The 27,609-nt window shown below is 43.7% G+C and overlaps 1 protein-coding gene across 2 annotated transcripts in view; it reads right to left on the bottom strand.

Moving 5' to 3' along the window:
- The window catches only part of ELP3 (elongator acetyltransferase complex subunit 3), an 89,019-nt gene that overhangs the window by 40,298 nt on the left and 21,112 nt on the right, over positions 1–27,609 (bottom strand). For both annotated transcript variants that reach the window (XM_068678945.1, XM_068678946.1), the window contains exons 8-10: positions 21,235–21,396; positions 18,004–18,130; positions 1,427–1,620 (exon numbers count right to left, since the gene is read on the bottom strand). In XM_068678945.1, the coding sequence (XP_068535046.1) occupies positions 1,427–1,620; positions 18,004–18,130; positions 21,235–21,396 (483 nt within the window). The remainder of the gene's footprint in view (positions 1–1,426; positions 1,621–18,003; positions 18,131–21,234; positions 21,397–27,609) is intronic.

Here is a 27,609-nt window from a genome sequence, read left to right as displayed (position 1 = left end):
TCGTTCCGTGCCCAAATCAATCTTCCCATTTCTTAAAAGGTTATTTTCCTTCCCTCATAAACTTGCAGAGATTTTCTGTCCACCTCTATCCTTCAAAAAGAAGACTGATGCTCCTGTGCACATACTTCCACAGTTCATTTTCTTGAAGATGGGGATTATTCCAGATAAGGGCTTACCAAAGTCTGCATTAATACCTCTGTCTCCAAAAAGTTATCTTGGAGGAAAAAAATGCTTTTCACAGCTGCTTTCACCAGTAGCTTATTTATATTATGGACCAAGACAGTGGAAACATTTCCTCCTCTGCTATTTTCACATGGCAATCTCCCAGTTTGCAGCACAACCTCCTCAGAGCTTGACCTCAAACTTTCCTGAACTCCATCTCATCTTGTTATCACTCCAGCTTCAACACCACCAGATCCTGCTTGTGCATCCTCTCTTTCAGGGATGCTTTGCACCATCCACAAGGCTTCCTCAGTGCCCTACTACTTTTTGTATTAGTGTAAATAAATACAACTTTGAGCAAGATGTTTTTTTAAATGGATGTTTGAGAAATTCCACTGATCAGGCTGCATCCATACTTTGTCAAGGCTACCCAGTGTTTCTTGCCTTCAGCAACTTTCTTCTCTGCCTCGTTTTCCCACTTATCCCTGCTCCGTAATACACTTCCAAGAGGGCATAAAAAACAAGTGCCTTACAGAAGTCCAGGCAGGTGAGGTGGAAAGCACAAGGCTCTCTCATTCTGCACTCTAGAGCTAGGCACTGGCACCGTTTCTGGCTCGTGTAGCTGGAAGCCAACTGAGCAGTGTCTACACATGCAAAAAGAGCTAAGTGTGCTGCAGCCTCCCTTCCTACGATCAGACACGTAGAAGATAACAGCAGAAAAAATAATCCAAGAAGGACCCCACACTGAAAACACAATGCTAGGGCAAGTATTACTTACCGCCCCAGGAAGGGAGGCTTCTGAATGGCAATAACAGCACTGTCATAATACACTGATGAAAATCCTGCAATGCCCATGGGGAAAGACAGGAAGTCTTTAGAGCAACAGGGAAAAAAAAACAAGCCTCGTAGCTCCTGTAATAAATATAGGAAACTTCGCCCACAGCCAAGAGGCAATTATCCATCACTATCATCAGAGTACTGCGTGTGCCACATCCTATGCTCGTCTGACTGGCAGCGAAAATGGGGCCTCCAGAAATCCTGAAGTTTCTGGGTGTATTAGGGAGGCAGTTCAATGTAAACGGCTTCTCGTTCTACTTGGCCTTTCCCCTTCTGAACAGGCAGGAGGCAGTTTAAAAATCTTTATAGTGCATTACTGATTACGACTGAAAAATAGCAGCAGGCCGAGACACATCTTGCTGTAATTAAGGCAAGAATCCCTCCAAGTGCGATAAATCAATACCCAAAGCCCACCGCAGCAAATTACCTCTGAACACGGTACACACGTGTCCACGGAGGGACGAGAGCCAAGATTCTGGCCACCAGATCCACCAGAGTGCTAGGGGGGTAGCTCTTGTATCTCCCCGTCTTCCACAGCTCGTACAGACCAGTGCCCCGGATCACCAGCGTTGGATAGAGCTTCATGCCGTCCGGGCGAAAAGCAGGATTCTCAAAAAACTCCTGCAGAAGTGGAACAAAAATGTGAGTCAGAGAGAAACAAAGCAGATCTCCTGAGGTTTCAATGCCCTAACAAAACTGATTTCAAGACAGGTTCTGTAAAACACAATGCTAAGTGTGGCTTACGAACGACTGGCTTACACTGAATTCTCAGTATTTATCAGTTTACAGCGTTTTTAGAAATAAAAGTATATTATAGACTTAAAGAGAAAGCCGATAAAGAAAAAAAAAACACATGACAATGCTACCAATCCAATCCCTGCGCTGCCGCTACCTTTCAGCACGAATTCAATAGATACTGCTCCATTTATTGTAACAGACTCCGCTCAGAATTAGAACAATAGAGATGAGCGTACTTATCTTCAATCTCAGCAGACCACATTTAGAGATTAATCAATGTGTCTGGGACACATCATTTGAATAGCAATGAAGAAAAACAGATTTATTCCACAATGAGGTTCTGAACAATCCTGGAGAACGGGAGGACACGCTGGATCTCCTGCTAACTTCTGTGAATAAATCCCAGTGGAGAGCTGCAAACTGAACACTAGCTCGCACTACACATCAATCACGGTGGTTGGTTTTTTTCCAGATTAAACTTCAGTAATGATAATTAAAAGAATTTACTAATAACAACAATAATATATTAAAAAAAAAAACAACACGTAAGGCACCCTGAACCAAAGAGCCATTAAATTAAGTGATGGTATAGTTCTCCTTCTAACTGCATCTCCAGGCTAAATATAATATTGGATTAGACCACTGCACACTTGAAATCTACAGCTTGATCCCTCTCCAGCTCAGTGTTCTTGTAATAAAAGAACCTCAAGTTTATTAAGCTGAGTTAATGGCTGGCGATCGCGGTCCCACCAGTTGCTGCGCCAGCTTTGGTGCTCCCCAGCACTTTGCTTTAGTGCTTCGATGCATTCACGTGGCCCGGCCCCACTCTGCGATTTTCCTGCTGCTGCTGTGTGTTAAACCAGCTCCTGGAGAGCTCCTGCAAGCCCTGATGCCAAAATAAAGTGCCATTAGCAGCCTGCTGGGAGCAGGACCTCCCCGTGCCGAGCGGCTTTGTTGCTGCACAAACCCAGCCTTTAACTGCTTAAAGAAACGGCAAACGGTTTGCTGCTGGCTTGAGCACGCCAAAAAGGATCTGCACGGGCTCGAATGCGTGCGAGATCCAGCACAAGGATGGGAGGAAGGGAGCATGGTGAGAAACAGCAGGACCACATCAGCCTGGGCCATCTCAAGCAGGCTCCCTGCCGAAGCCTCGGCCAGCTCCAGCAGCCTCTGTCCTGCACGCCCACGCTGCTGCTCCTGCTGGGCGGCTCCAGAGCAAAACACATCAGAGCGAATGCATCTGTAAAAAAGAAAGTGGTCAAAACCCTGTTCCAGCAGCCTCCTGAGCCATTGTATGCATCTGAACAGAGAGAGCGAAGAGGAATCAGCCTGAGACACAAAACAAGGTAAGGACTGTGGACAAAGTTCGTGTTGCTGCTGCAAAACTGAAAATCTATCAAATCCTACATTTCTCCTCAAAGGGCGTCCAAGACATGAGGCCACAGAGCACCTCGGAGGGACAAGGTACCTTGTGTGTGTCCCACTAAGCTGTGCTCCTTGCAAAGTGAGTGGTTTGTAGAGAAACAAGCCAAACACAGACAGAAACTGGTGACTGGACCCCAGCACCACGGCGCTCACGCTGGAGTGCATTTGGGTACAAAAAGGTTGGTCTTCTCCTTTTCCCAGCTGTTTACGCACTCTGTAAAACCCCCCTGTTCATCACAAACCTCGTATCACCACCAGGAGACGAAAAACACTCATTTTGCCAGCTCCGTGAAATCATCACCATCACCATCATCTCCGAGGCGAGGACGTAAATGACTTCCTCGGAGGCACTCGGGGCTGGCTCGCGCTCCCTGCCCTGCCCACGCCTCCTGCCAGCTCCAGTTCCTGCAGACCCTCGGCCAGGATGACTCACCTCACTGATGCGGGAGAACACGTTTTGGGGAGAATAGTTTTGTTTCGGCGTTGGACTGGGTTACGGAGAAGCCTAACGAGCAGTAGAGGAGAAGTGGTGGAAGCAGGATCTGCCCCCATGTGTTGTGTCTGCTTAGAGCACCTCCCAGAAGGGTTCGTCCTCCCCTTTGCCCCAAGGGCTCAGTTTGACTTTGCAGGTAAATCATAAATACCATAAATCACAAATATCATAAATCACAAATATCATAAATAATAAATATTATAAATCATAAATATCATCAATCATAAAAAATGATAAATATCATCCTGGTGGCCGAGAGGGAAGGCAGACGTGGTGCCCTTGGCCAACCACCCTCCTCTCTTCTTTTGTGCCAGCCCCAGCGTGTATCCGACCCTCAAGATGCAAAGAGGGGGAAAAAAAAATAGTCACCAGGCTCATTGTCAAAGCAGGCAGGTGAAGCAGGTGTTACCCCAAGCCATACGGCATTATTAGGGGTCAGGAAAATAATTTGGAATAGCGTTGTCCTGGACCAACACGAAAGGACAGCCTTCCCCCTTCTGTGGGTGTTTAGAGGTGCTCTGATGGAAAAGAAAGCGACTGTGAAAAAAGGAATGAGCCAACCTTGTCGGAAGTGACTGCTTTAACGAGAGGAGTTATATGGCCAAGCAGAGCTGAAGAAGAGAAAGACATTATGGTAAGAAAGCAATGACGCTTCCACAATGAGATAGGGAAAGGTAAATAAGCCACTCCAGCAAGGGAAAAAGCTTCCCGATAGGCAATGTATTAATATTCGCAACAATGCTGAGCTGAATGCAGCAGCATCTATGATTCACCAGGCAGAATATTTAAAACATTCCCTGATTTACATTGCAGATTAAAGGCAAACGCATCAACACAGTGCTAAGGTTAAAAACACCCAGCAGTCAAAGGCAAGGTCAAAAGTTAAGGTTTCTAATCACATCATGAATTTTGCCACTTCCTCCATGCTGCGTATTTTCTGTCAATATACAAAGCTGGCTGATAATGCTACTTCATATTTCAGTAACACTGGCATTAAAAAGGCAAAGTTTCAGCTTTATTTCTTAAATTATTTCTCAAAATATTCCTCAAGTTTAATTAATAATTATTATTTTTTGAAATAATTTCAAAAATACAACAAAGCAGTATCTCTTTTCTTCCAGAACCCCTTTTTTCAGTGGTAGACTTTAAAGAGTTTCCGTAAATCCCAATGTTTAAAGGCTTAACCTTTTCCCATTTGTAAACAGTTTTGATTGAGTCTCTCACGAAACAAAAGGAACTACAAAATGCCAACACATTCGAAGCTTTAGTAGTAACGGTAGCCTTTCCTTTTTTTAATTAGACACCTTAAAAGGTGTCTTCAACTGATAAAACCGTTCAGAACAGCTTACTGCCAAAACAAATTTAATCCCTTGAGCAGCATCTGTTCAGAGACCACCATCCAAAGCACCTCTGGAGTCAACAGGAGGCTTTCCATCCGGTCTAGGCAGGCACTCGATCAAGACTTAAATCCACTTCTGCTAATGCCCTGCGATGCAAGAGGCTACAGATGACCTGGAGAGAAAGGATCCCTACATATTTCCCAGCTTTCTGAATCACTTGAGGACGCGGCGTAGTACTCTCACGCACATGAATATTCTAAATGGAAACACATACAACTTCAAAGCTACTAAACCAATTTTCTTTGAACTTCCAGTTCTCTCCCCTCTAGCTAAAGACTGTAATCCAAGTAGCACTTAGCACTTCTTGTATAATAAAGATGGATGCTGGAGTAAAATTTTGAATTTGCGTATGCAGATGATGGACAGGACGTAAAGGATCGTCGTGGTGGTTTAATAATAATAAATACGTATATATAGTTCAGATCAATCAAAGCTTTTAATGATATGGAAGTTCATAAACATGAGCATTTGTATACCCTAAAATAACGTGTGTCATAACCTTGGCCAATTTATGTGGTAGGAGAGGAACACTGAGTATTCTTTCGCAGCAAATAATATACTGAGTAACCAGAAAAACCTAGAATTCACTTTTTTTTTTTTGTTGCTTCACCTGAGCTCCATTAAACATACTTTACTTGTAGGAACAGCTGCTCTACGAATTGCAAACAATGAATCTTAATAAGATCCCATCAGCACACACTCAGGCTACAAGGTTATACAAGTTAGCTGCTAAAATGTTTTATGAGAACAGTAATTGATTTTACTAGCATATGCCTTTGTTGTAGAAGTTCCCTGTTATTAAAGCTAATGGCGTCTGCAGGATCCATTCATCCACCACCTCCCAAACTCACTGCCACTATGAATAATCAGGGTCCGACGGGTGTAAAGTTAGTCATTTAGATGCCAAGAAGCCGCTGATTTTTCCATCAAGGCAGACGTATCAAAGTGCATGATGGAATCCTTTTGTTCAACTCCCATCAATTGCTTTGAGTCTTATAAATTGCATGACACTGTAATTGTTGTCCAACAAAACAGACATTAAGTAAAAATCAAAAGTCAACATAACACTAATGTGAAGCAAAAAAAGCTCAGAACATGAGATGGAATCTGGAGATGAAGTCCTGAGCTCAAACATTTCTCTTTCTTACGTGTTTTCAACAACCGTTTTGAATTATAAATCTGCCAGTCAACCATCTATCTGTTCACAGTTGCAACAGAAAGGTCACAATGGTTTGGAATCATAATGAGACTACACAGTGGTTTGGTTTGGTCCCATTTTCAAGTTTGGTCATACAATGTATCAGCCAATATTAAAAGATTTCATCTTTTCATTTCCATCTGATTTTACTGACCACTCTAAGCACAAAAAAAAATAAAAATGAATGTTTTGAAGAGACACAAAAGCTGTAGTTCTTCCCTTTGCTCCAAAAGGAGACTGTTTTTATTGGATTTATTTTATTTTTTAATTTATTTTAATTTATGTTTTTATTGGATTTATTTATTTTATTGGATTCCACTTCATCTTCTTACCAAACAGAGATTCAGTTGCCATCTTTAATCTTCCTGCTCTCAAGATGTTCAACTGTTGTAGGAGATATCAGTTATAGGATAAGCGAAGCAATTTATATTAAGCGTTTTACAAAAATGTCAGGTTTTGTTAAAAATAAAGGTCAAAAACCTAGCTTTTAATGACTGTCCACTAGAAATGAGGTGCCTCTCAACCTGATTCCATGAACTTGAATTGGTTCCTTTACTGTAGTCCCTGCATTAGACAGATGATTAAATTCACGTCTGACTGCATTAAAATGAATGGTATCTTAACTCTCCATATCGCAGCATTCCTTATCTCCATCAGCTGTATTATTTATAACTATTAACAGTGGTAACACTTGAAAGCTACTGCGTTGAGTGACACTTCCAACTCTACAGGGAGCGAACAATCACTTAGTAGTTTAATTATATGCATTAATAGAAGCTTGTGGCTCAAAAAATGTGGCTCCATTTTAACTTGAAATTTGCATTTTCCCCCTCTTTCTTGTAAATGCTGCTCTAATTAAAATGTAATGATAGGATCTGCGTTCACTGATACTTACAATGGCCTACTGACCGGGAAGTAGGGACCGTAATGCCTTTTTACTGCACTTTGCTACAGCCTGCGATTACGAACATTGTCAGCTACCAGATGTCACCTGGGAAGCAGGGAAAGGCAGTGCCAACAGCGAACCAAGACATAGTCATTTTAAAGTCACTTAACATCAATATCTGTCAATTGTCTGACCTTTGTCGCCCTGTTAAGAAGTTACCAGGAAATAATAAGATGCTACTTTATAGCTATTCTGGACACCACCTTTTTGTAGACAGAATTCTGATAAATTAGACATTTTTAGGTACAGTTTACCACTCAGTGACAGAATGGTGAAAAAAATCATGATTACTGTAATGCATTTTACGAATGCATGCGTGTTATACACTGTGATCACAGATCACAGAATATCCTGAGTTGGAAAGGACCCAAAAGGATCATATCATGGAATGGTTTGGGTTTCAAATGGCCTTAGAGATCATCTAGTTCCAACCTCCTGCCAAGGGCAGGGAGACCCTCCACTAGAGGATCACCTGGCTCCACAGAACAGCCCCCAAAAACCAGACCCTGTATCTGAGAGTGTTGTCCCAATGCTCCTTGAACTCCAGAAGCTCAGTGCTGTGACCAGTGCCCTGGGGAGCCTGTCCCAGTGCCCGACCACCTCTGGGTGCAGAACCTTTTCCTCACCCCCAGCCTGACCCTGCCCTGTCCCAGCTCCATGCCGTCCCCTCGGGTCCTGTCGCTGTCCCCAGAGAGCAGAGCTCAGCGCCTGCCCCTCTGCTCCCCTCGTGAGGGAGCTGCAGGCCGCCATGAGGCCTCCCCTCGGCCTGCTCTGCTCTGCTCTGGGCTGAACAAACCCAGGCACCTCAGCTGCTCTTCATACATCTTGCCCTCCAGACCCTTCACCATCTTCGTAGCTCTCCTTTGGGCACTTTTAAGTCCTTCTGATATTGTACTGCCCAAAACTGCATGCAGTGCTCGAGATGAGGCAGCAGCAGGCAGAGCAGAGCGGGACAATCCCTTCAGGGCCAGGCCTGATGCCCCCCAGGGTTTGTTTGGACACCAAGATGAACACAAGCTGGCCATGTGTCCTTGGGGCCAAGAAGGCCAAGAGCATCCTGGGGTGCATTTTGAAGAGCGTTGCCATCAGGTTGAGGTCAAGGGAGGTGATCCTGCCCCTCTACTCAGCCCTGGTGAGGCCACACCTGGAGCTCTGTGCCCAATTCTGGGCTTCCCAGTACCAGAGGGACATGGAGCTACTGGAGCGAGTCCAAAGGAGGGCTACGAAGATGCTGAGGGGACTGGAGCAGCTGTAGCACGAGGCCAGGCTGAGAGAGCTGGGCCTGATTAGAAGAGAAGACTGAGGGGGTTTTATCAATGTATACAAATATCTGAAGGGAGGGTGTCAAGAGGACGAGGCCAGGCTCTTTTCAGTGGTGCCCAGTGACAGGACAAAAGGCAAGGGGCACAAACTGAAGCCCAGGAGATTCCTGATGGATATGAGAAAACCCTTCTTTACTGTGAGGGTGACAGCACTGGCACAGGCTGCCCAGGAAGGCCGTGGAGTCTCCTTCTCTGGAGATATCCCAAAATCCGCCTGGATGTGCTCCTGTGCAACGAGCTACTGAGTAGAGGGGTTGGACCAGATGATCTCCAGAGCTTCCTTCCAACCTCGGCCATTCTGGGATTCTGTGATCTCCCAAAGCCACCTGGACGTGGTGCTGGGCACCCTGCTCTGGGTGGCCCTGTTGGAGCAGGAGTGGGATGAGCGGACCCACACGTGCCTCCAGCCTCAACCTTTCCCTAATTCTGTACGTGCCTTCCATGCAAAATGAGCACAAACACAATGCAAAACATTCAGCGGCAATAAGGCAGATGAGCCCGCTATGAAAGGGAAAAGCAAGCTCTAGTATTTCACCTTTGGCAAGCTGGAGCTTGTTCTGCTGACTGTGCACACCCACTCTTCAAGGTACCTTTAACTGGCATTTATTTTAAATACCTATAATTAAAATACAATTGAAATATTTCTGTAATAGACCCTTGGGAATTTCCAAAGGTGCCTTGCATTTATATGAAGATGGTATGCTGAAATCAGTCATGCCAAATATAACATTATTTCTGAGGCCTGTGAGGAACAGGAGCGTTATCTATCCCCAAAGAGCACAAAGAGGTTTTTTGGGAAGCGACTGTGCTGCAATTAGTAAATCTGGTTGTTGCATCAGTGATGTCTGATGCAAACGCACTACAAGGTGGCAACATTTTTAATTAGGCTCCTCTGAAATGTGTGTGTTACAATATATCACGAATCTCTATAAAATTGACTCAAAAGCAGGCTTAAAGCAAAGAGAGATCAGCTCACTCCTGCTTTATGTCTACACTCATGACAAAATCAAGACAGATCTCCTACAGACATGACCATGGGACAAAAAGCTCCTACAGCAGAGGATCCCAACCTCCAGCCCTCCAGAAGGTAGCTGTAAAGCACTCTGCAATCAAGGGAGCAAAGGCCATTTTCCAGGTGAACGTTATAATTTTCCCGACTATTGGCAGCTATGTAATAAAAATCCTTTCAGTTCCTGACATATTGAAGCTGTCACATTTCACCAGAGCACATAAAATATGATTTTGGAAACTACTAAGCCAAGAAAACAGCGCCATAAAACCCAACATTTTGGTCACAAAAGGGTCAGTTCTGTGACTATTATTAATACCAGTTTTTAGCTCATCTGCCTGCAAATGTCTTTAACAATAGTATATATTAACATGAAGAAAAACATCACATCAGGGCACCTTGTAGCACAGTAGCATACAGTAGGTGGACCAGAAAAGTTTGTTTCAGATCCATTTCTCCAGTCTTTAAATTCCTGAAGGTACAGGCTCACAATACTCAGGAAGTTTATCAGGAGGTTTATTGGTTGCACTTAACAGAATAATCTACGTGCTCACCTCAGGTTGTTCCAGAAAGCCCCATACATAGCCTTTGAATGCCAAATAAAAGTGGTTTGACCTGTTAACGTCCAGAGAAAACACTGTAAAAGACTTTGTAATTCACCCTTCAAGGTGCAAAAGCTGTTATTCTTCCACCCATCCCCAAGAGCATCCAAACCATGAAGCCCATGTGCCAAAGGGAACTCTTCCAGAAGCTAACACAAGCTGATCCTCGCACTATTCAGCTTCAGAAAGAGCATGAAACATAACCAGACCACTCTTGGGGTGCAACACAACAACTGCAGTGTGGAGGTAACCTAATTTACAGGAGCGTTTAGTCCACAGATGAGATGTTGCCTTCAGTGAGTTATTTACCAATGCTATGCACTTCAGTTTCATAAATATTTTAATTCTAGGAAATTGTTGCTGCTGGCCAAAGAGGGAACATGCCAGCCTGCCATCCCGTACCTTCCACGGTCTCTTTGTATCCCTGGACTATTCAGATCTACATGTTGCCTCCTGTCTAAGGCTGTTGGACAGTCACTTTCTGCAAGGAGATCCTAGCGTGTGACAGTCCCGGGCACCACTACAATACAACTCAATAAGGAAAGAGACATTTCACATTTGGGAGATGCCTTGGGCATCAGCAGCATGACCTTGGAGCGTGGTTTTGACTCCTGAACACAGTAGCTACGCGAACACCAGACAAGTCTCTCCAGATTGTGCTCACTGCACCGAGCAGCCCCATCTGCTCCGTCTTGCAGGTGCTCCAAGTGACTCTCCATTTATTACGCAGTTCTGGAGGAACCCATGAGAATACCTCAATAAATTTGCTGTGAAGTTTCACCTTCACTTTTCCCGAGCGCAGGACTCTGGCCTTTACGTTGCTGGGAGGGTCAGCTCTCCCCTAGGGCTAAGTATGGGAAATGCAGCATTTTTCATTGTTTGAAGTTAATACACGAGTTTTGCAACACAGAATGTCTTCTACCCTAAAAATCATCGAGACCAGCAACTCTACAATCTTTTTGATAATCTAACCCTCTTTCATCAGACCTCTCCTCTCCGTAACAAGCATCAATACAACCACACGCTCCCTCCCAGCCGACAAAGCCCTGCAAAAGCTTCTCTCAGTTATTATGTTCACTGCAAAACCATTACGCTTTTCCATTACGCTTTAAAGAAAAGAAAAAATCAAGTCCTTGCAGATTTAATTTGGACATCACGGTTTACCACCCTCATAGTAAGCATACAGTTGCTGCTGCTGAGTTGTGCTAAAATACATATTTTACCAAATGATGCTTTGTTTGCCTAAATGCCTAGCAAATTTGCACTCTATCCAAAGCGCATCCTTTTATTCCTGTGCTGCTTTTCCATTTGGCTTTATGTTCCCAGACATATGCTCATTATTGACTTCAGCAGCAAGGGGCCTTAGTGAAAGAAGCCCAGAAAACAACTTCAGAATGCTGGCTTGAAAACCACCACTTGAAGAGACAGAGCAACCGTATGAGCCTACGCAGCCCACAGTTGTCTGGGGATTGTTAAGTTCCAAAATGATCTTTTAGTTTGGGTAGAAAAAGGGTCTCGACTCTACACTTCTCAGAAGCTTTTTCTGAATGGGAAGCTATTTGAAAGATAGAGATGGTTATTAGCATAACTTTTACGGCTGCCATGCCGGAGGAAATTGTATGTGCGGACAAAATACTAATTCCCAAAGACAAAGGGAGCAATCCAAGCAATCCAAAATGCCGTTTTTCCACGCAGCCTTGCAATTCATCATGTTAATACTAAAAGGTACAGCAGCACGTAGTGTGTCTGGGCAGCACGATGCAAGGTAGCTGCGATCACGCCACCAGTGAAATCCTCAGCCTCTGCATTTTATGGTTCAGGTTGTGACACCCTACCCACATGCATGGATCCCCAGTGATGCAGGGGAGAAGGGACCAGTTTTACCTGCACTATTCAACTGATTCAGCTCTTCTCTTCCCACACATCATCACACAAAGGGTTGCAGCACCAACTTTACTTTGTTCTCACGTTGCAAAAAGAGAGAAATCTGACGTGCTTTGTAGGAAACCTACCCAGAGCTGCTGCAAACACACCCAGTGAGCAAATAAAAGTTGGTTCCACACAGACACTGGAAAGGGAGAGAAGCTTTGTGCACGCAATTTGACCATCTGCAGCAGTGGGCACAAACCGGGCCTTTATCTAGACATTTTATCCCCAGAAATATGAGTGCAATTATCTGTGAAAATAGTTTCCAAAAATAGCCCGCTCCTTACTACCACGGTTCCCATTAACATAAAAAATTACCATGGCATTGGCCACAGTTCATGAAACTATAATTGTTTGCGAACTGAAGAGCTTTTTAGCTCGAACGTTTAGGAAGTCTCCAAGAGAAGCTCTCCTCACTGTTTCAGAAGGACTGATCATTAAGCACTGCCTAATCTGTTTCTATAAATGCGCCCGTGGAAAAAAAAAATAAAAAATAAAAAAAAAATCAGAGGTAATGCTGGCTACCTGCCAATAATAGTGTTTCAATGAGACCTTCAATGGGAACTGAAAGGAAAATCATTTACCCCACTAAACATTTCAGAGAGATATTTAAAAACAGAGATAATTGTCTTCCCCAAAGAGTACAAAAATCAATGGAGATCAGCAGTTTAAGCATCTTTTATTACATTTATTAAAAGCTCCTGATAGCGCTGTAATAAATTACCTTCATTATGAATTTCAACTCCTTAATAAAAATGAGAGCCCTCCGGAAAACTATCTCCTTATTTACAGCTAAAGGTGATACAACAGTATTTAAAGTTTTACAACACCAAATACATCAGAGAGAGAAACAGTCATATTACCCATTGCCTTACTTGACCACTATATTTCTCTCTGCTGTTCACACGCCAAAATAAAGCTGTAGCCCTCTGCTTAACTTAAGCTTGGATGCATCAGGCATTTCACTAAAATTAGTCTATTTCTGAGAAATGCTAATTTAGCCATTCCTTCAGGAGAAAAAAAATACAGCCTGACACGTGACTGTAAGAAAAGGAATTTTCTACCAGACTAAAATAATTCAGCGGTGGCATTTTATTTAAAAACCGTGAGAATGGCTCTAATGAATTGAACCAAATCTCCTCAGTCTGATACTTGTCTCCAATACAGACTAGGAAATGGTCCTGCCTATGCTTTTCCCGTCAGCTTTTTATTTATACGAGACTTCAGATGGAAATGATGAGGCCAAAAAACCTCCCTACAGCTCTTCTCCAGGAAAAGGAAGGTTCTGCCAAAGACTTGCTATGACACTTTCTCTGACCCTTCCCACACTTGACCCTTCCCAACTTGTAATTTTCTGGCCCATCTCCCTGTTCCTTTTCCTTTTCTCTGTTCCCCCAATTTATTTCATCTACACAGGGGCTTTAAGTCATTTGAGGCGGGCTTACAGACATCCCTTCTGAAGGATCAAAATGAACCACAAGGGTAAACCATGAACAGGAAAAGACCACTAAAAAAATAGAGCAAACAGCCATGCCTTCTCCATTAATAAATGTTACTAGCTTAGTATTGATACCAGAAGAGATCCAGCTTGTCGATGACACTATTACCACTCAGTGACTCTGCAGAAACAGAATGAGGAATTAGCAACAGCATCCTGGGAATTCTTTAACCTCCTAAAGTTTTTGCTTAAATCCAAAGTTCTGCTTGGTAGCCCCGTTGGCAAGTGTGATTCATGAATCCTCCCAACCATTTACCCCTAGAGTCACCTCATCCCTCTCGTGCTACAACAGCAAAGCTGAGTGTTTATCGCGTTCCACAGAATGAGGTGTCTGCTCTGGTAACAATTCCATTATTCCCGCTGAGCCCTTGATTTATTCTAGCTATTATTCTAATTATTTTCTCCGACCACCTGCTACGTGAGGCACTGCAAAGCGGGCTTATCGGCTCTGCTCGCGTTTGCTAGCTCGAAGCAGCAGAGTGCATGCGTGTGCATGTGTGCACGCTACCTGACACGAGGACGCGAGCCGACGATGCTCCCTCCTGCAGCGCGTTGCCGTCTTTGGAACGGGGTGAAAAGACCTGAAGGAGAAAGGAAATCCTCCGAGGCCACAAAAAGCAGCTGGAGTAATGGGAAAAAGGGGCATGCTGGGGGAAGAAGGGCGGAGAAGCAGAACGTAACTGGTACACAGAACCAGGACAACCACATAAAAAAGGAGCTGTAGTAATCTTTATACTGAAGGCAGACAGAAAGGCAGCCACCTCCACCTCACTGTAAAAGAGAGAAAATCTACCTATAATAAAAGGCGTATCTCATACATTGACTCCTATCAATAAATTAACGCTTTTGAATAATTATTAAAACACTTTCCAGGAGTACAGTTGCTAAACACACACAAAACTTTGAAAACACAGAGATGCCTGCACAAGAGGGAGCGATGGGCATCGTCGCTGCTGGATGGAAGAAGCAGGTAACACTTCAAAATCAATAGGTCATGAGGGACAGAAGCAATGTTACTCTTGAAACCATAATTACCTGTTCAATTTGAAGAAGCACCCAGTATTTTTAGTACGCAGTCAGCACAATCAGCAAGTTATTATCTTCCCAGGAGAAAGCTCCACATTTAATCTATCAACTGGTAATGGAGGCAGTGTTTAGACCTCCTCCTAAAGTCATCTGGGTTCCTTTTTTGTCCTACCCTTCCCTGGTCTGAAAAGTGCACGACTAGAAAGGAAGTTAGCATCGCAGCAATTTATTTTCTCTGAGCTTATTTAGAACTCAAGCAAAAAAAAAAAAAAGGAGAAGCAAAAAATCTATAAGGCTCCCTGATAAGGCGCAGGTGTCTGTCCCCAAAAAGTCAGAGGTAGCTCATAGCAAGATACACATTTGTGTGAATTAGGAGACTAAAGAGCCACAAACTGTGTGAAAGAGCACTCCTCCTCCTCGCGAACAGCTTGGTGCTGTTGCAAGAACACAACAGATGCTCTCCTCTTGGTTCCTCTCTTTGTTCTCACATTAGTTTTATGCAATAGAAGTGTCTAAATATTTACCAGCACGGACTAACATTGACACAGCACGCCATCGAAGTTGTTTCTAACAACTCAAAGCTAGGATAGAAAATTTTGGGTAGGAAACAGAGAGTGTGCTGTCTCGCTGAATCCCCAGAAAGGAGGAATTGCTGCCTGCTGTACGCTTCAATCACGTTTGCCAGTGCAGGGCTGTGGAAAAACAAAACAAAACGAACGGCTGTTTTCACCCTCTCCTCTCTCTTATTCAAGACAAAGCGTCTTTTCAAAATAAATTATAAAGCATTTCGGATGGGATGCGAAGGGCTGAGGAGGAAGGGAAATGGAAAGGATGCCTCTTGTTTACCACTCCATCTTGAAACGTGTCAGAGTGATCCACAACCTCTCCGCTCTCCTTCCCTGCAGCTCCGTCTCCTGCAAGGCACAGCGATCACTTAGCTGCCCATCAGCCTCACAGCTGCCTCTTTCAGGCAGGTTTCTTCGTGCATTGGCTGCTCTCCGAGCGCAGACCCTGTGCACCTCTCTGACACGTGCATTTTGGTTCCTTCTCCTCTCCTTTCCCAGACTTTCCTCTCTTTAAACCAACACTGGTATAATTCCTCTCCACGTTGCTGTGCCCGATCACCTCTTCCCCAGCAGCTCACCTCTCCAAGTCCTATTTCTCCTCCTCACTCTGCAGCGTTCACATTGCTTCTTGAGGGCTTCATCCTCCACGCTGATTACTCATCCTCCAGCTCCTCGTCTCCACACTCGCTGCCATCCAATCTTAATTTGATCTGTGAGTCCCGCTTCAAATTTCTGAACTCATTAACGAGGTGTCACTTGAGCTGGCCACCCCATCGCCCTCTCCATATTCTTGAATCCCCCTCCTAAGCTGTCACCTGATTTTCTTTTTCCATGGCTTTGCATTTCCTTTCCCTTTCCCTCCAGCCACTCTTTTGGCTGATTCCAACCCCTCACACCAAAATTCTGATCCGGTCTTACCCCTTCCTTTTCTAAGATCAATGATTTCTTAATCAATAACGTGCAAATTCCTTCCTGCCATGTTCCAGAGCAGGCACACCATCAACTCTGATGTCCTCCCAGTTCCTAAAGCTGAGACTTACCCTGCAAAGATATTATAGACAAGCTGACCTTCTCTGCTCTGCTTTCTCCTCTTACTTTCTATGCTAACCTCTATTTTCCCAGTTTTCTTTTAACCTCCCCCTTGCAATTCCAGCCTTTTCACCATATTCTTCTCCCTTCTTCCTGAGGACTTTGCCTTCTGCATCTTCTATTCCTGCAACAATTCTCAGTAATAAACAATTGTCAGTAATAAATGGAGAAAATCCAGCAGGGCACTGCCCTTCCCCTGACAAGCAGGGGAGCCCTGCAGCCTGCACACACCGCAGGCAGCTGAGCATCACTTGAAGTTAAGCAGTGCTGGAAGAGTACTTCCAGAGTGCTCGTGCACTGAAAGAGGAGCAACTCCAGATCCTACCGTGGGAAAGCCTTAGCCGTTTGTCACGGATAAGCAGCACAGAATAAGAATCATTAAATAAAATAATCCTTTCTATAGAAGCTCGAAATTCTGCCTTAAATAATTCCTCCCTCTTTGGTTTTACATCTTGCAAATGCTCGAGATTACTGTGTCCCCTCTGCTGGGTCTCATCCAAGGATAGCTCTTTAAATCTTTCAGTCGGTATTGCTGTTCTTCCATCATAAATCCTCCCCAGCCCGATACTACTCCAAGTAATGACAGGCCCATAAAGAACCCCGAACTACAGCTGCAACTTCACTAGGTATTGAGTCGGGTTTTGCCATACCCCGCAGCACAAGTAATTATAGGCAAACACAGCTAATTTGATGTCCACTCCTACCCTTTATCTCCTCTAGCATTATAAGAAAATAATCCAGGAGCAACAGAGACTGAGGGATGAATTTTGAGTTGAATTCACTTTCAGTTGTCACTGACTTCATCCTCACTTTTCTGTGCATGGTCTAATCACTTTGTCCCAGCTTTCTCACGTTGTCACATGAACATAATATTTACTAAGTGCCATAAATGTTTATGATGTGCACAAGAAATCTGCACAAAATCACTTCCAAAAAGTACCTCCCACAGGTTTCAGGACTTCCTCCGTGTGCTGTACAGCCGCATTCTGGATTGCTTCTTTCTAAAAGTGTCTGTCTGCAGCACACCAGGAAAAAACATTGGTTCCTGCCTGAATTTCTGATCAATACTTTCTGTTGCATTGATAGTTTTTTAGTGCCAAAAAGCACCTAGTCTGACCTTGCAGAGAAACATACCTGTGGTTCCTACATCGTGACTGCAAATTTCTGAACTATTTTAAAAAGAAAACCTACTAGGACTTTAAAATAATGAGATCATGAAAAAAAAAATCTACCGCATTATCAGGTAAAGTGGTTAATTCCCTATGATGTTTACCATTTGCTCTTTATTTCTCATTTCAATTTCTCTAGAAATAATTTCATATTTTCTTCCACATCATTGATAAAGCTATTGAGCAGCGCTGAGCCAAGAACAGAGATGCTATATAATACACCTATCCACTCTACTTTGCAATTAATTACCTTCGAGATGGTATGCTTCAAACTTTGAAACATGCACTATTGTAAAGCCAAGGCAAGAAAACTATCTTGGAAAAAAGTAAGAGCCCTAGTTAGCATTGGAAGAGCTATATTCCACCGAGACCTGAGTGACTCAGTCTTTCATGAGGCAAGGATATAATTTTCTGGATGAAGTAGTTCAACAAATCTTTCTTACCCTCCACCTTCAAAAATGAATGTTAAATTGTTTGTCCTTAAGAAATAATTCCGGCCCAGATCCTAACTAATAGCTGAGCTAAGAAAGGGAGGCAGAACGAGATGGAACAGCTGGAAGGAACCAGAAACTCCCGGTGATCCTCAGCCATACTCACAACAAACTGGTCCGTGTCCCTTTCGAGCCCCATGTTTGGTAAGTCGGGCATCATGTGTGCCACCACTTTGAAGCCAGCATCCTTGGCTAGGTGAAACGACTCGCACACAGCCTTCACGGTGTGACCTCTGGGAAGAGAAAAGGAGAGATTTAGAGCCCCGGACACTCAGGATAGGCAACCTGGGTAATACAGAAAAAAAACCAAACACATTTAGATATATTTAATTCAGATTATTTTCCAGGAAATGAGCAGGGTTGTGTTTCATTATCAATTTATCACCATTTAAGTCTTGGAACAGAAACAAAAGCTACAGAAACGGAGAAGGATGGGGGCTACGTAGAACCAGCTAGTTAGAAAATCATCCTTGCAAAAGGCTGGCTGAACTCTCAAGTACTCCCTTTAGAGCAAAAGGAACAATTCTCAGGTTCTGAGGTGTCAAACCTCCAAGACACAGACCAAATTGGGACTCAGGAAGGATTTCATGTTCTTCCCTGCCATCAAACCACACCAACTCAGGCTCGCTCTGCGGGAGCTCGCAGAGAGTGGGAGCCTGCAGGGCTGGCAGGGGCAAAGGCTGAATCACACCTCCCTCATCAGCCTCGAGCAAATCTCTCCATCCTCCACGCTTCGGGAGCCTTCCTCTGCCTCCGCAGCAGCCACCTCTCTGACTGTGAGCAGCTCCAGGGAGGTGCCCATCACACGGGATCAGTCTCCCCATGAAGTCCTTGCTGTTGCTGTCTCCCAGCTGCGAGGGTTTTCCTGGTGCTGGCTGACACTTGCAGCCGTTTCTGCCCCGTCAGCATCCGCCGCCACCGTCGTCTTCCCATCAGGCTCGCCCACCACTTCACCCTGCCTCTTGGAATTCCTTGCCAACAGATCAGCTCAGCAGGGCGGCTCTTCCTCTCCTCGAGAGGCTTCTGGATGAAAAATTGATGCCATCTGGGCATCTCCACAAACGCCTGCCTTCTGCCGAGACCCGATGTTAGCCAAACAAACAGCCACTTCCCTTTTCTTAAGGACCTTTCCCTCTCTCTCCACTGGTAGATTCTGCCTCTGTTAAACCCCCACCTGTATTTTTACAACTATAGTTTTATTAATGATTTTTCTTCCAGAAGTATTATGGTGTTTTTCTGAGACTGTTCAAGGACAGTATTACTCAAGACCTTGAGTAGCCTGAGGGGAGTAAATGGGAGACTTGCTTCATAAATAAAAATTATTTTCTTATTAGAAGTGGAATCTGAGCTGCATCAATAACTTGATTATTTGATGCCTAGATCTGTTCTTGAATATTTTTCTGCCTCACAGCCACCCAAAGCACTCAAAACCCTCACTAATGACTTATGGAACATAATAGAAAGTAATTTCCAAACAGTTAGCCTAATTGGTTGTAATCTGACATTTCGCTACAAGCAAAATATTAAAAGTTTAAAGCCAAACACATCCCCCACAAAGCAGGAGAACAGAAGCAAAATGAGGTCATTTCAGAAGAAAAAGAAAACTTGAATCACTCTTCTCGAAAACTATATTCCACTTCATTGTTCGGAAATGTTGGAGTGGGGCACATGAACCAAGAGCCTGCGTTGTCTCTGCTGTGAGAGCCCGCAGCAAAGCCTTTTAGGAATTCTGCAAGCAGCTTTGAGAATGTCAAAAACCTTTCAAAATACAATTCCACACAGGGCTAGTTCTGAGTGAAACAGTCAGTAATACACTACTTCATTCTTCTTCTGATTCATCAGCAGGAAATCAAGGGTTCATTAGCAAATTCACAAGCCAGAAGTGACATGCGGCTCTGAATGATTTATGGCACCAGCTCTGATCTCACACACAAACCGCAGGAAACCCGAAGACGACTGCAGCGAGAGCTAAGTGGAGCTTTACAGTTCCACTTCAGGGTAGGGCACCTTTGAAAAGGAACTTATAAAAAAAAAAAAAAAGATTTTAAAAGCCGAAAAGAAATGATTTGTTAAATTCACAATGTGGCAGAAGTAACCGTTGGTGAATACAACTAGCCGAAAAGTAAGATCTAGCTCAGGATGGATCTCTTCCTTTGGAAAGCTCTGACATCTAGAGGAGGAAAAATATCACCTATCAATGTTAGCTGTCTGCTCGTGGACTACTCAATAAATGGCTTTTCCAGTGCAGCAGCCTGCCTGTTTCATAGTAGTGACGTCCTGAGCTTCCACGCACAAGCAAAACTACAGCTCAACCCGCAGGAAGAAACTCATTTGGGATTCTTCCTTTAAGCCTCTGAAAGAAAATGTCCAACATTTTCAGTTTTGCACTACTGCCTTTAAGGTAGGTATTAACAAAAATGTGTTTTGCTTATTGAACCATACCGCTTCTGCCATTATCTATGATTATGGTTATTAAATGTCTGTGGTCGGTGACTGGAATATGCAATAAGAACGACGGCAAGTTGTACAAACGTCAGATGTGAACAAATGATCAGGAGAAGAATCACTTCTCTCAAAATATCATCAGAATTATCAGGGAAAAAAAAAAAAAAGTGAAATACAATGAAAGAAAAAGATGAGCTTTCTTGCCTGCAAGGGATGGGATGAACAATGTATTGCACACTCTCCTACGTAGGACAGCTGTGCTTTTGGCCACAGGTCCAAGATGACAAGGAATAAATCACAGGCTTCTTCTGAACCTATTTTGCCACCCAGAGACGTGTTGTAACCACAGAATGACCGGGGTTAATCCATCAACAGGTGCTGTTTCTGCACCTCACCCCCTGTACTTGCCATTGTCCTCTCTCCTCTCCCGTGCTCAGCAGAGTAAGGTGTGTGGTGCAGAGAGCAGGCTGTTTGCTGGCACAGAGCCTCCCGTAGATTACGCTGCATTGTATCTGCTCCAGACTAAAGATTGTGAATTATGTAGGATGAGAATTACAAGTTCTCTCCGGGCACATTCTCCACTTCACAATAATGCATTTATTTATGAAGCAACAGCAACAACAAAAGGAGAGAAATGTACAATGCAGGAAAAGATCCCGAGTTTAAAATATCACAAATAACTCCATTTTGTTATAACACGGTCTACACAACCCCACAACGAATTCCATGAAGCCGCTGCAGTTTATTACTCTTTCTTAACAGACATATGGCCACACGAGCAAGGCAACGAGCCAAATGCTTCAATATTTGATCTTAAATGGGTGTTCAAACAGAGATGCTGTTCTGAAACATTTTGAAAACCATCCCATGAGCATCGAATGTTTCTCCTCACCTGTTGGTGTCCCTGGCCACGTCCTCGTAGACGCTCTGCACGCCGATCTCCAGCCTCGTGCAGCCGTAGGACAGCATGTCGCTGAGATGCCGCTTCAGGCAGTAATCGGGCCGGGTCTCTATTGTTATCCCGATGCATTTTGTCAGGCTTCGTTCCGAGTACCTGCAACAAAAAGCATCCTCTATCAAAAGCGTGAAGCTGTCGCAGGTGACCTGAGAAGTTTCCGGCGTCTTCCTTCTTTGTGGTCTCCACCAGAATTAAAATCTGGGTTAAAAAAACAAAGATCCCAGCAGCCAGGGCGTCTGGCTGCTGTATTACTCCAACACGTGCCTGAAACACACAAATATACATGGTAGGAAAGGGCTGGGGTTTGCTGTGCACAAGAGCTGACCATGCTACAGCCTTGCAGGGCAGTTTTAAACATCGTCAGCTCGGTAGATGCTTGCAGAAGAGAGTGAGCCTTCAATATGCTCAGCATCACCCCAGCGAAAGGGGAAGTCTGAGTAGGAGATGAGAACTGGGTTTGCTTTTGGGGATGGAGCAAGGATGGTCTGAGCACTCGTTCCCACTTAGAACCACAGCGGATCTCACGTCAGGGGGATTTTGGTACCGTCGGGACATTTTTGTTCAATTCCTACGGCACACAGATAGACCTCAGGGATTAGGACGAGAGCCAGCCATGCTCTGAAAACATACAAGCCATGAAAAACTACACAAATCATCGCCTTTCTGAGCCAGTCGCAGGCTCTCAGCTTCATTGAGTCTAACGCTGAAACAGAACTCACTGGTAGCCTTTTTCCCTCCTCACCCCCATTTATCACTGGACGTCTACCGGAGACTTAATTGTTCCAGCCGGCGTAAAAATCCTCTGCTGATGACAAATGGTAAGTTATTGACCTACGAGGGAGTAAAACAAAAGAAAAAGGAATCCAAAGCTGCCTTGAACCAAAGTTCACAACAGGAAACCATAAATCAAGACGAACTCCTACACCACCAGCAGAGACGATATTCATTTCCATTTAGGAACCATTTCGCTTGCCTCCCCCCTCCAGTAGTCACCTCTCCTGCAGAATGTGGTGGTTGTGTAAGAGGACTGCAGCGCAGGGCAGGAGATTTACAGCAAGAAGAATGAAACTTCCTCGTCTGAAGCCATCTGAAACTGCGGAGGTAACCTGGATAGTTCCCAAAGTGTGATGTGGGCAGGATTAACGGCTACCCTCCGAGAAGAGCATCGCTCTCTTTAATGCTCCCCGATGATGGAGATCTCGGTATTCATATTAAATGTTGCTGAAAAGAGGACACCTTGAGTAAGAGAGAGACGCTACGCCGATACCTGCAAGAGCATTGCACACCAAAAGCCACCAGGATGACTAACTTCAGCTCTTTATTAGGTATTTTATAAGGATTTGTCACCTGATTTCTGGCACACTGGATGCTGGAGACTTCTGAGTCAAATGAAAGCTCCGGAGAATCTAACTTTTAGCATGGCAGAAGTCCAACTTGACCAAAAAAGAATTAAAAGAAAGCAAAAAAGACAGGTAGATTCAGACTCATGGGCAAAAATTCCATTCAAACTGATACAGCCTAGGATATTGGGGGGGGGGTAGACTATAATGGCTGTCAAAATAAGCATCTTTAAAAAAAAACACAACAACATAAAACATTTCAGAGTTTGTGGCTCACTGATCTGACAGACTAACAGAACAATTGTTTATCGTGCCAAGAAAAACACTGCCAATGTGCGATTCATTAACATCAGCCTAAAAATATGCTCACTTTTAAAAGACGCCGTGTTTTGCACGAATTAAAATGAGAAATTTTAGCTAAGGGAAAAAAAAAAAAAAAAGTCACCGGATAACTCAACCATCGTGCCAGAGGGGACGTGCTTGTATTAAGCACCTGCAATCATGGCTGGAAATACAGAGGGGAGACAAAAGTAATTATATTTCCCCCCCTGGAGCAAATTGATAGCTGAGTTATAAAATGCTGAATCTAACGAACGCCGGCAGACCCCAAAACTGTAATACCTACTGAGGGTACCGAAAGGATTTCAGTATGGTGCCAGGGCTGGTAAAATTCTCTTGTCCAACTCAATCTGGAAGAGACGTGTGTCTTAACTCTGTTTTATTGTGGTGGTAAGACATAGCACAGCCTCAAACTTGGCTTTATTTACATAAAAGCTAGAATTGAGTGGTCCACGTTTAATTAAGCCTACAAACTTCCTTCAACTCACTGGGAAAGAGAAAGAAGCATGTGATCGTCAGCCATCCACCGAAGGCACTTCTGGCAAGACGTTTTTATCATTTCCTGAGTAGAAGAGAAAAACTTTGACTTTTCTTCTCCCTTTTCGTGACTTTTGAACTTGAAACTCTCGTTTGGATATTCATCATTTTTTCCATTTGCAAAAAGAGCGGCTCTCTTCCGCTTGAAATGCAATCCTAAAACTAAGGGAAGGCACAAATGGTAAGATCACAAATTAAGAAGGCAAACAGAGAGCACCAGGAGTGGACATCGATTAAAATCTTTACTAGATTTATGTAACCTGGCATTGTATGGAAGGAGCAATCAATCAGTACCCATAAAAACTCCAGCTATTATTATTTTGCAGCATACAGCTACATTACACAACTCAGATTATTTTTTTTTTCATTTTTAGAAGATGAAATCTGCCAGTGTTTAACTTTTAAGCTCACCGTTTCCCTATACATGGCCAGCACCTTCACTGCCGGCCAGGCTTTCACAGAAAGGATCAACGGTGAGCTACAAAAGAGAGCTCGGGGGCCTGAAAAAGGCAGAAAATACTATTTAGAAGGTTACCTACTACACGTTGGATTTACATTGAGACAGAGACTGATTTTTTTTTTAAATCAGCATGGCAGTATTTCTTATTTCAAAACACTGTCAGGATATGAGACAAATGTTTACCAGCCAACTGAGAAAAAGAAATGACAAACTGATATATACTTGACTAATACTTTATTTATTTTTTTTGAGTGGAGAAAGCTTTTTAAAAAAAGTATATCTTTGAAATCTAATCCTGATTTGTGGATCTCAAGTCGTATTTTTTTAGTTTTTATTATTAAGCAGTGATTTCTGTAATAATTTGCAGTGGATTAGCTATTTCAAGGCTGACTTTGCTTATTGCCTACCTCTTCCTGGGTCTTTCACCATGGAGCTGCCTGCCTCCTCCAGCAGCAGACCCACACTGATCCTTCGTTGCTGCCAAGGTACCTATGGAAGTGAAGTCTTTCTTCTTGCTCTACAACCCCGTGGAGCTTCAGCTCCAGCTCATCTTTACTCATGTCCCCCCTGCCTGCTTGTATCCCTCCTGGGTACCTCATAATGCCAAACAGAAATCCCCCAAATTAATCGTGCTCCAAAATACTGCAGGAATCAGAGTGTCAGACTACATTGAAGGATTTTTATATATCGTTCATTAGCTGCAAGGATTAAACCATACTTTTTTTTTTTTGCCTTTTCTCAGGACTATCTCACTTTTTTAAGCATTCTTCTTGTTGCCTTTGATATCAAAAACAGCCACAGAACTTTGCAGACACACCAGTACTAAATCCAGATGGAATATGATTTGCCTATTCCTATCCAATTTTCCACTATTTATACAGTCAAGGGTAATTTGGCTGCTGAATCATACCGAAAGCTCATGATAATGTGACTTAACTCCTAAATCTTTTCTAGAGATTTCGCTGCTTCTCGGAATAGAATCCTGCACCATTCCTAGAAAAACAGCTTTATTTTTTCCCATAGCAAAGCCCCCAACTTGCTCGTATACAACATACTATGGAATACAAATGAATCCCTTCTTCGCCCATCTCCGATACTGATAGCATCTGCCAACCCTCAGAAATTACTATTTTAACACAAATATTAACCACAAGGCCCAGAGGCAAAAACAACAGAATCCTATTAGAAACCATTCAGGTCAATGACAATAATTTTCTGCAATGTCTGTTTTGAAAATCAATGTAATGAGTGACATGTTGTTCTAGTCTCTATTTGAACGTCAAAATATCTCACTCAAGCCAAATCTCTTGGAGAAGTTTAAGCACGTTGGGCTCAACTTTTCCAAAACCCCGTGAGCTCGCTAACAGGATCCAGTAACTTATCGTGATAATGGAAATGATGGATTTGACTTTCCTTAATCTTTAAAAATAACAGACTTCTAGCCACATATCCTGCAGGAATGGCACGCTAGCCAAGGCACACATTAAGAGGGAACAGACGCTATCCAAGCAGGCAGACAGGCTGAAAGCAGATAGCTGCAGCTCTGAAAAGAGTGACTGCAGGATATTTGGTCACAAGAGGTTAAGATGACCTTGCTGATGACTCAGGAAACAAAACTATTATTAACCGAGGACCAAAAGAAGTAAAACACAGAAAGTCCTGAAAAAGGAGACGAGCCCAATAAGCTGAAAATTGCACCAAGGATGGTCTTGTATGTACACGTCGACCAGGTCTGCAGGTTCATTCTGGTGTTAATGTTTGTGATCTGGATTTCTTCCAGAATCTGAGGGTGGAAACGGATTTTATCTTCTCGAGCAACAACAGACACCTTACGGAATTTCACCTCCTTCCATGAAACAGTCTTGGTGCTCCACCTTCAAGCTTTTCTTTGGCTTTTGAAGTCACGTTGGAATGTCCTGGAGGCACCTTTTGGGGGGCTGTTGGGTTGGTGAGTGGTTCTGCATCCCTCCCTTCCTTCCCTACAGACAGGTACACCTGAAAACTTCTTGGTTTTTATCTGCAGTACAGCAGTGCTGAGGAATCCCAAATAAGAATCCCGAATCTGTCACACTCTAAGAACAATCAGAAATCAAGATAAGTACACAGCACAAGATGACAGTGGGGCAAATTTAATAACAGACTAACCACAGAGATGAATTACACAAATGAAAGAGATGCTAAGCCACACAAATGAAGCAAATGAGATCCAAACAAACCTTACGATTAGCACAGACATAGCTGGTATAAAGTCCGTTTTCTGCATGATTACAGAACAGTCTGAACCAAGACGGGGCACCAGAAAGACTATTAATTTTAATCATTAGAGAATAATTGAGTGAATTTGCAGAGAAAGCCGGTATGTAAAACAGACCTTCAAATCAGTATCTGCCTCTTAAATAAGAAGGGATTTTAGATCAAAAAAAGCACCTCTCTCTCCAGCAGACACAGCGGTTTCACATAGGTTTGCAGGTCCTTTCTCAATTAGAGAAAAAACAGATGGCACAGTCCTGACATAAGAAAACCTCCTTTAACAAAGCCTCTGCTCTCTCTCATTTCAACTCTGGTCTAGAGACAAAAGCCTCATCAGCTCAGGGACCTGAACATCAAAGAATCAATTACTTACAAGCCATCCTACAGCAGCACCCAAACTCCCTGGCTGGGATCGGCGGCAGGATGCCAGGCCATGCAAGAAGACTTGCCTTGTCCCAGGAAGCTCAGAAAAGGAAAGGTGTAAGGATCAAGAGAGTTAACACAGCGTGGTCACCGCATGCCTTCAAACCATTCATCTGCTTTACAGATTTCAAAGTAGACTACATAAAGAGGAGGTAAACAGAAGCGAAAGAGCAGAAAAAAGACACAAAGAGCAGCAGAAACTGTTCAAGGGCAGCACCAAAGAGAAACAATCACCAAGAGCAAGAAGTTTTTAGGCGTACCTGGCTATGTGGAAGGAAGGGAGGGATGTGGAGCAACTCATCCAGCCCAACAGTCCCCCAAAAGGTGCCACCAGGACATTTCAGTGTGACTTCAAAAGCCAGATAAAACCTTACGGTGGAGTAAATACTGATGTTGCTCATATTTCTTGATCAGCATTGTTGCTCATGCATTGCCCAGCAGCAGCGATTTCCACACAATACGGTGCTCTGAACTCTTACACATCCCAACTGGCAGTCCCAGCTCGGCTGGAAGGGGAAAACGATGAGCACTGCTGCTCCTCTACCCTCAGCCTGCTCCAAGCAAAATTAAATACGAAATCCTGCCCCAGGAGAGGTGCTCAGAGCCTGGTGGAAAGAGGAAAGCGTCAGAGGGCTGGGTGGGAAATGAAGAATTTTAATCAGGGACCAAAAGAGCCCTCAGCAGAAGGCTGCTGGCCTCCACGTTTAGCTCGGAGCGACAACGGCTGCAAATGTCCAGCATTTCAGATAAGTCTGATGTCTTGCCCCAAAAAAAACCACTTCTCGTGCCCTTGAATTTAAGGAGCATCACCCAAAAGGAACCCTAAACCACAGGTGTGCGAGGCAGACGATGATGTCTACGCATACAAAACCATGCCAGAAGTCACAGCCTGGCTTTCTGGAGAAGAACCTGCTGATCATAAAGCACACCAGCAACTTCTGCACCAAATCCTCACCTGTT

The sequence above is a fragment of the Anas acuta genome, chromosome 3 (assembly GCF_963932015.1).
Source record: "Anas acuta chromosome 3, bAnaAcu1.1, whole genome shotgun sequence".
Taxonomy (NCBI): Eukaryota; Metazoa; Chordata; class Aves; order Anseriformes; family Anatidae; genus Anas; species Anas acuta.
The sequence above is the reverse complement of the archived record's forward strand: the minus strand, read 5'-3'. Positions and strand labels throughout refer to the sequence as shown.